Source organism: Gigantopelta aegis, chromosome 15 (assembly GCF_016097555.1).
Source record: "Gigantopelta aegis isolate Gae_Host chromosome 15, Gae_host_genome, whole genome shotgun sequence".
Taxonomy (NCBI): Eukaryota; Metazoa; Mollusca; class Gastropoda; order Neomphalida; family Peltospiridae; genus Gigantopelta; species Gigantopelta aegis.
Window position 1 is genome coordinate 20,435,253 of NC_054713.1, and position 10,106 is coordinate 20,445,358.

The window sequence follows — 10,106 nt, forward strand, 5'->3', positions numbered from 1 at the left end:
ATTAGGTTAAAAGGGTTCATCAACCATGCCCCCCACCCACCACCGAGTCCAACAAGGGGACATGGTGCTGCGGATAACCAGCAGACAGCCATGCCAGGGATACATGGTTGATATACTTGGGCATTAAGAAAACAAAATCACCCAATTGACCCTAGCCACCGCCCCAAGAGCAACAAATACATGATATATAAAACAATGTTTTCTCTTGACTAATGTAAACAAAACAAAGATTGTATGCTCTCGAGCTTGGCGTGACCAGCCGATTGATCAGGTCGGGCCATTCCTGACCTCCCGTCTACGTGAACTCCGGGCCAAAGTGGTGTATTGTTAGTGGCAATATACTCTGTTGCAGACATTAACCATGACTCAACCACCAGGATCCCATCATCCACTTCACGGATCGCACCTCACGGCAAACAAGGCGCCTCATATGAGGAGTTGTGCATTTATTGGCCATTCTATAAAAAGAATGTTCACCCCTGCACCACGATGAGGTTAATGCACACGCAGGGGTATAATGTACAATGATTAAAATATGTTACGGAAAACTGATACACGATAGCTTCGTTGACTATAATAGCTGAACAAAAATAATTTTGAATGTCTCTGAGCGAGGATCCCGTCGATTTCATAGCAACGTAAAACAAAGCAAAAAGTCCACACGAGTTGCTGTTGGCGTCTTGAAGCACCCTGTCGTTGTACACAGTGCATACACTGTTTCTCTGCAGAAAGGCTCGAAATTGTCTCTGGTAATATTCTGGAGGCTTTCCAAAACTCAAAGAATTCTCCATGGTTAGCACTGTCTAACCATAAGGCCAACCAGTGTTGTCCTTTCATGGTCGAGGGTTCTGTGTTCACAATGAATCCTAGTGGAAAACGATTCAGTCGGTGTTGTGGAAGTTCATCTGCAGCATAGTCTCTGACGTGTCTTGTGACCGGATCGGCGTTCAGAGCACATTCCAACTGTAAGGTGTTCATGGTTCTGCATACAAGATGTTCCTGGCTCCGTCGATTTGAAGCAGAAGGTTATCTTCCGAGTAGATCAAACAGTTGACCGTTTCTGGTAAGGCTTTTTTAAACTGTAAGTCCAGTCGAAGATTACCCCTTTTTATAAGATCCAGGTATCCGTCCTTCAAGTGGTAAGGTTCCAAGGTGAATTGATACAGAGCATATCCACTTCTAAAATCTTCTCTAGACATGTCCAGTCCTATGGATTCTCTTCCTTCGAACAGACTGTTGTAGGCCGAGATGTACTGATTATTGCCTACGTGCAGAGGTTGAGCCGGTAAGGATTCACCATTCACGTACAAGGCAATCGTGTCCAGATCGTACATGGCAAAATTGAATGGATTTTTGGTGTAACTGCCATTCACTGCTTCGGCAGAGACCAGTGCCACCACGACTTTGTTGGGACATTTATTTTGAAACAGGTGATCCCAGGTGAAACTGAGTTGTCCCTTGGGTATGGAGGCCACTTTGATGTCGCTCCTTGTGAAAGGATACTTGGCTTCAGTGTCCTGCAACGTCTTGGCGTGGGCCGTGATGATGGCCGTATTGGGTCGCAGTTTGCAGACTCTGAGGTATACGTCTTCGATCTTGACTTTGTAATCAGGATTATCTTCTCCTGCCATCAGATGGAAGGAAGGCCTGGTCCGGAACAGTTTGATCTGTAAATTGACGCCCCATTGATGAGATAACGTTTGATGTCTAAAAAGTCTTCGTACAGAGGTCCTTCCATATCCACGGTGTCACTCCATTCACATAAAGCACCTCTGTTAGCAAGTCCCGAATTGATGCCCGTTATTGGGTCTACACTGTCTATATCATCAGATGTGTCTTTGTAGTACAGTTGGGATTGCAGAGACGATTCCTTGGCTGTGGATGTGCCATTCAACAACACTTTCAGGTAGCTCTTGTATGGATACAGATTGGTAGAGGTGGTGATGAGTTTTCCATTGAGTGTCAGATCCACTTGAGACCACAAACTCTGGAGCCATAGATTGACGGGTCCCACCTTTTCATCTTTTGTCAAGATGCTGCCATCGGCTTTGGTGATTTTAGCTCTGACGTGTAGTTTGGTACGTTTCAGGTCGATGTAATCGATGCCTTGTCCATACACGTTAAACTCCACAGGACTGTTTTCTGTGGTGATCTGGGATGTGGGTCTCGTGTCCTCATAATATATTTTTTCCACAGAAGTGAACGTACGTGGAAGTTCAAAAATAGAGAATTCTTCGGCATGGGCCTCTACTTCAGCTTTATTCAGCTTTATTCATATAGGAAGCCATCTTACTTATTTTTACTAAAGCGATCTGTCTTCTGCTTTTTCTGATTGCTTCTGCTCGTTGTGTCTCCTTTGCGCTTTCTTGGTGAACTGACTGGTTGCCCTGTTGCTTTCCCTTTTATACTTTTCAGAAGATGTTTCTGTTCGGCCTTAGCTTGTTCCACCACTTGCTGCGTTGGGGAGACCATGACAACATTGGGTGTCGGGGGGTTTGTTCTGTTCCTCTTTTTCTTTTTTCCACGTGGGATCGTAGAGTTCTAGACATCGATCCACACTGTACATGATCTGACTTTGCCCACCACGTTGAATTTCGAAGTGAGGTTGAAGTTTGCCTTGTGCCTGCAGTTGATGTGTCATGGTATAGGTCTCTTGACCTTTCAACCATGACTTAATACGTGTCAGAGGAATTTTAAATTTACCCTCTGCTTTAACAGCTTGATGCAGTTTACTAGGACCTGCATAACTCCCAGGATGTTTTACATCGTAGTAAATAGACTCTAGGTACCTTTCCCACCGAGACATGGTTCTCAACTAACATACATGTCACAAAGTCATGCTATTTATAAATAACGGAAGGATACAACACAAAATTGTATTACTAAACAACAAAAAAGATGTACATAAAATATATGACAAAACATAGTTATGTCAAAAACATTCAAATGTCTCACACGTGTTTGAAACAGTTAATGTCTGAACACATTATTCACATGGGGACATCTCGGGGACAGTCTGTAATGTTCCATCACTGGGTCGTCCATTCTCTGCCATCGGTAGGCGCGTAGTCCACAACAGTAACAGACGACGGCATCGTGATCCCCTGTGTAGAAGAAACCGGCCTTGGCGAGCTCCCTCGGTTTCTGGCGTAACTGTATGGGCCACCACCCAAATGTCTGCTTCCGTGTGTAGACGTGGCGCATTTCGGGACGATGGCAGAACAGGTAACGTCTCGTACAGCAGTCTTCATCATCTCAGGCAGCGTCTGTTTTATATTCTCGAGCGGCATCTGTTTGATCCACGGCTTCTTTGATTTCACCATCTTCATTTTCATCCATATTGTCACAGGCAGCATCCGTTTGATCCATGAAATGTTCTGGTTTGGTAGCCACTCTTTTGATCGTATGTCTTTCTGAACATTTGCAGACCAAGATGTCGTCCTCGTCGCTACTGCTGCTGCTACTAACACTGCTCGAATATCCCGATGCCATCTTCTTCGTTCCAGATAGAGTGCAACAAGACACAATAATGTCAGAATCATAAAACACGTCTGTTCTCTTGTAAAACGAACGTATATCTGGCCGTTTTCGGCTAGCGAATGACAATTAAACCACATCTATCCTTTTTATACTCTTCGTGCCAGGGGAGCATTCTAAGTAGGTCAGGGTCGGGTCAGTAGGACGTTGCACACGGCACATTAGGCCCGTCTAAGTAGGTCAAGGTGTCTAAGTAGGTCAGGGTCGGGTCAGTAGGACGTTGCACACGGCACAGTAGGTCAGTAGGACGAGGTCACGTGACAAGGCCGTGACGTCATCAAGGTTAAGGTCACGGAAAGTAGGTCATGACCCCATACAGGCCTTGATACTACTTCCACATAGGTGTGTTTAAAGGCTTCTTTTTACATGGGCAACTTGTAAATTTATAAAAGGCAAGGCATTTTGATTTTGAAAGAAAGAAAGAAATGTTTTATTTAACGACGCACTCAACACATTTTAATTACGGTTATATAGCGTCAGACATATGGTTAGGGACCACACAGATTTTGAGAGGAAACCCGCTGTCGCCACTACATGGACTACTCTTCCAATTAGCAGCAAGGGATTTGCAATGTTAATTTTATTCTGTATGCATTCAGTATTAAAGTACACACTTGTTTTGAAGCAATCAATTGGTCCAATGAATAGAAATGCAGTACAAATGCTCAGGATGCTCAAACGAATGTTGAAAAGTAAAGTTTGTTTTATTTAACGACGCCACTAGAGTACATTAATTTTTATCTTTTATATCATCGGCTATTGGACGTCAAACACATGGTCATTCTGACACTGTTTTTAGCGGAAACCCGCGAAGTTCCCAGTGACCACTTACAAAAAATAACGAAATGCATCGAGTTCTTACTGACATATTTAATCATTTGATTTAGCAGTAAACTCCATCAGTATCGGTAAACATTCCCTCCCCTAGTTTATCAGAAGGTCACTAAATTTCTACAAGGACAGTTTGTCGCCGGAGTAAATCATTAAATACAGTTATTATTATTATTATTATTATTATTAACCGGAACACCTCGCTACGCTAGATGTAGAGAAAATCGGAAAAGATCACATATATTCGTGAAAACAATTTTCCGACTCTTCGCCCGATATCTCACGAAAGTTACCGAACTTCAATTTGAAGGGAAGTAACTCCATCAATCAATTGTTAGAAGAAAACATTTCGTGGCTAACGGGTCGCCAATAAAACTAAATTTGCGACAGTAAAACCACCGATATACGTCCGCAAATCGGAAGACACAGTAGGGTTATCCCCTAAATGACATCAAATTAGTGCTTGTGATAGTTTTGGAATGTTTTCGTGGAAATCGTTATATTAAAAAAAAAAAATTGGATATACAAAAAAAGTTTTAGGGTCGGCAGGTTCAAATTAGGGTCGGTCGGGTAACCGGAAACAAACAATATTTTATGATACGCCTAAGCGAAGTGATTCTTTTCGCCAACTACTGATAGGTGTGGGAAAATGCTTCCCCCAATATCTGATGCTGGACGTAAAGTTACCTAAATTTGATAGGGAAAAAAAGTGGACCTTTGCTAATGTCTTTTTGGGGGGGATATACACCCGTCACACCCCTTCCCTGTATACCGGCCTATTATTATTGGTAATAATAATAATAATAATAATAATAATAAATAACAATAATAATAATAATAATAACTAAATAATTACATAAATAAACCTGAAATAAAATCGACAAGAAAACTAAAATAATTTTAAAATAAAACATAATTATAAATAAATTAATTAAAAAATAATAATATATATATATATGTATTTTTTTAAATGTAGATGCTCAGAGGTGCATTCTGGAACTATTTGTGATGGATTTTTTATATTTTATTTCAGGTATTTTGAGGTCGTAGCGCGTACAAGAGCAACAATAAACTTTAACTACATTAAAGGCATATTGTCACAGCCCACTGGCCTATTAAATGGTCTAACAAAGCATTACGTGAAACATATGTATTTGATTTATCCCTAAATGTACTTTATTCAACAATCTACGCAACCATCATATTTCACTTATTAATGATATTTTGTAAAAAAAAAAAAAAAAAATGAATTATGGCAATGGTCCATAATTTAAAAATTAATATTGCCAAGAGGAATGACATGGATTTCATTCCATCATGGTTTAGTTAAGGTGATTCAATAGCCAGATTTGGTTTCTAAACATTGATGTAATTTTCATTTATTATCCACTTTTGGAGAAATAAGGTCCTTAAATCCGTGACAGTATGCCTTTAAATGTGTGACACGTTGTCTTGTTACATTAGCCTACTGTAAAACAGTTAACATTGATGAGCAATGTACTTAACTGAGTATATTGCATATGTGTAGGCCTATGGGTAGAAGAAACATAAATATATGGAACGTGCGTATTGTTACATAATGGGTACATGTCGTACACCTACCTGCGCTCGACTATGGGCCAGGTACGACTGAACAGTATCGCACTCGTAACAGAGCGATCGTACTTCAATATAACCATCGCTCAAAATATGGATACGATCATTGACACACTTGGCAGAAGCAAGGGGCGAGACGCACTTTTTGTTTTTTAACACCAGCATTTAAGTGAACAGAACTAGTTACACTGTGAAACAATATATTTCTATTTTGTACTTTAATACTCGTTAATTGTAATCCATGTAAAATGCTTAGTGGTTCATTTGCAACCTTTTATAGCTGTTTGGTAGTGCTTAATGCAGATGTGATTAAACGGGCATTTAAAAAAAAACACCTTTAAATGAGGGCAAAAGTCTTGAAAAATTGGAGCCCGTACGCCTGTATGATGAGAATAATGTTATCATTAACAGACATGGATTCATAGTTTGTGAAAACAGGAATCTAGAAAAATAAATAACAATTGAATAAACCTAAACCCACCCACCCTACCCCCCACCCCTCCAACCCCCCAATCCCGGCTACGGGCCTGCTTTATGAAATTATTATTATTATTTAGTTTAATTTTGTTTCTGAGTTTATTATTATTATTTTAATAAATATAATTTAAATTAATATATGTTTTCTAAGTTCAGCGTTATTTATGTCTATACCTGCAACGTCGAAAAAGTTTGCCAAAGAAACTTCTTAATCCGTCCATTGTAAAATTAATGCCATTAGAGAGGTTCGGCAAGGACGGGAACGCTTACGTATACTTATGGCTGACAAGTATACCTATACGTTTACGTCATATTCGCGCAATCCGCTTTGGCTGCTCGTTCTTGACGTCTGGTGATAGAAATCAGTGTTGTAAGATGGCAAATTCATACCGGCGCGCGTTACAAATGGTGTTACATTGGACGACTTTGAGTGTCTGATGTTCGCATATAAAATAAAAAGAAGACGGGGATCAACGTTCGCGAACTATGGTAGGTTTGATTTGGATAATTTTACTAACGAGCAATGTGTTGCTATGTTCCGCTTTGAAAAAAAGGATATTCACCGTCTATGTCAAGCTCTCGGGATACCACAAAGAGTAGTTTTGCCCAACAGATCGGTAGTAAACGGTATTGAGGCACTATGTATGCATTCTACTGAGGCGGGTAGCGTACCCAAACAGACTATGCGATCTGGAACCGATCTTTGGAAGACCTACATCTGTTTTGTCGGCCACTGTCAACTCTATACAAGCCTTCATATATGACCATTTTGGACACTTGTTACATGAAGTTGATCAGCCGTGGTTGAGTGAGGAGTGTCTCAATCATTTCACCCAGGCAGTACACGCCAAAGGTGCTCCAATGAATAATTGTTGGGGCTTCATCGATGGAACCGTTAGACCAATCTGCAGACCCACTGTATACCAACGTCAGTGTTACAATGGACACAAACGGACCCATGGAATCAAGTTTCAATCTGTAGTAGCCTAACCCCCAACGGTTTAATTTCCAATTTGTATGGACCGGTGGAGGGTCGTCGCCATGATGCTGGCCTGCTTCGAATGAGTGAACTTTTGCCCAAAATTACACCATTTAAGAGCCCTACTGGTAATCAGCTATCCTTATATGGGGACTCTGCTTATCCCTTACGTCCACAGTTAATTGGACCATTCAAGGGTGCTGTACTCACCCAGCTCGAGCAAACATTTAATGCACGAATGTCAAAAGTTAGAGTGTGTGTTGAGTGGGTATTTGGTAAAATGGTCAGTAGCTTCGCCTTTCTAGATTTCAAAAAGAACCACAAAATATTATTACAACCAGTTGGAAAATTATACATGGTTGGGGCAATACTTACAAATTGTCATACATGTTTATATGGATCTGAAACATCTCAGTTTTTTTAAGTTGAACCAAGTACATTGGAAAATTACCTAAGAAACCGTACCTAGTTGTACATTAGGCAAAAAAAGAAGAAGTTTGTTTCAGGTAACATGGCCAAAAAAAGTAGGGTAGGTAGGTAGGATTTCTTTTTTTTTCTTCTTTTTTTTTTAGTTCAAAGAAAGGTTACCCTACCTTAAATGTGTTTGCCAGAGAAAAACTCAATCTCAAGATGAAAGACATGAAGGCAAGCTGTCTGAAAAATCTTAGTTTACTCTTTGCAGCCAGAGAGAAATAAAAACAATCTCACTGTCAATGTCAGTTTTAAGTTTCACATACCATTTTCAAAAGACAGAAAAACAAAAAAAGTTCAAACTATTCCTTTCACCAATACAAGTCGGTAGATGACTGCACAGAAACTTCACAGCTTTGTCCAGTTTTTTCATAGGATGACTGCACAAATTTGTCCAAGTTGGTCAATAGATGTTTGCACAAAAAGTTCACAGATTTATCCAACTTGTATTGGAAATAACAAAACAATACTAATTTTGTGTGCAATTTACAAATCAATCGGCTTAGAAATGAATAACTTGTAGTAAATTTCATAGTAATAAAAAAGGCGTTTCTAACTCGAGTACTCTGACTGTAAGAGAGCTAGACGGACATTTGGACATAAATAATGAGAGCGTGTTTATGTTCAAATGTCCGTCTAGCTCTCTTACAGTCAGAGTACTCGGGCTAAGGTGTTCCCTGTGGGACGGACTTATAGTTTTAATGTTGATTAGCCTATTGAACGGACCCATGCTAAAATCACTCAAATTAATTTATTCCCAATTAACTGAAACACTGAAATAAATGTGAACTGTTTAATGTTAGTGGTTATTCTTGAATATTCCGTTTATTTAATTATTACCCATGCTCAGCAGTTGATAGGCCTATCTACATCACTGGCGTAGGAAGCGGCATCGATGGTTTATATATTAATTGTATACGTGTGTGTACCCACCCACCCCACTTTTTGATATCTTCCTACAGGCTACACCCGTGTATATTAACAAATTCTGGGTACTAGGCCTAAGCAGTAGCCAACAACGAAAATTGTACAAAGTCTTCTTCAAATGACCTTCACCTTTGCATGTGGAAAAAACGCGATGACTTGTAGTCTGTGCATGTGGTATCGAGAAATCCTTTATTGTTTTGTTGAGATCGCACGTTGTTGTTTTTGGAAAATAAACCTACATTGTATGAGATGACTGGAGTTACGATAATACGATATATTTTCCTCTATAGGCCTACAGTATTTAGCAGTTTGTAATAAAAGCCGTTTAATCGCCACACACGTTACCGTACTGTCATGCGATCTCGTGTGTCACCAATTACCGTGGTACCTAATAAGAGCACGTGTTATTAACAGTGTTCTACACTCGGTTTTATAACTTACTCTTCTTTGGCTAGTGGACAAACAAAATTTACTAGACAAGCTTAAAATGTTACTCGCCACAGTGCGACACTACTCATTTTGTATCATTTATGAATGTGTTGTAAGTATCTGGATTGTTTTCGCCAAATTACTAAAATCAACGATGAGTTCCGAATTGTACCGACAATTAATACGGAATTCACAGTGATCAATCGGACAACTTCGTAAATAGTGAAATGTTCCGACTGCACAATGATGTCAACAAATTTCATTTGTTTTCGCTGCTAGGACTCTGAACGCACATGGCAAATAATTTAATACTTAGACGTTTTTGGAGTCAGTCGCCAGATGGCGACGATAATCAATTCAATCGGTCGCCACGCCAACATTTTGGTCGCATTGGCGACCATTTTGGTCGCAACGTAGAACACTGGTTAATGATTCCAATTTCAGTGGGGGTGTATAAAAACCATCGCTGCTGCCCCCCCCCCCCCCCCCCCCCCCCCCCCACGCACACACACCTCTCAACCTCCATTTAACACACACTGACGTGTAAGAGTTATCCTACTTGAGTACTTCTGTCGTCTGCTTTGTCGATCCGCGACCACAACTTCTCTGTGTGCTTCCACCCACCCCAGCAGAAAAAAAAAAGTTCAGGGTCGGTGGCAAAATTTAGGGTCGGTCGGGTGACCGGAAACAAACAATTTTTTTTGTTTGGCCTTAGCGATAATATATTGCTGTATTCTGTAGAGTCTCTACATATATACAAAAACAATGATACTTGATACACATCAAGTGGAAGAAAAAGACATAAAAAACAGTTATGTGTTTATTTATTTATTTATATTTGTCTCTAATTCGGAACAAT

General features: G+C 40.0%; 1 protein-coding gene across 1 annotated transcript; it reads right to left on the bottom strand.

Annotated features, from left to right (window-relative positions):
- Positions 1-974: 974 nt before the first annotated feature.
- On the bottom strand, positions 975-1,631 carry LOC121389707 (uncharacterized protein F54H12.2-like). Its single transcript, XM_041521358.1, has one exon. It carries the CDS (start codon positions 1,629-1,631, stop codon positions 975-977), a length of 657 nt encoding a protein of 218 aa, XP_041377292.1.
- Positions 1,632-10,106: the final 8,475 nt, after the last annotated feature.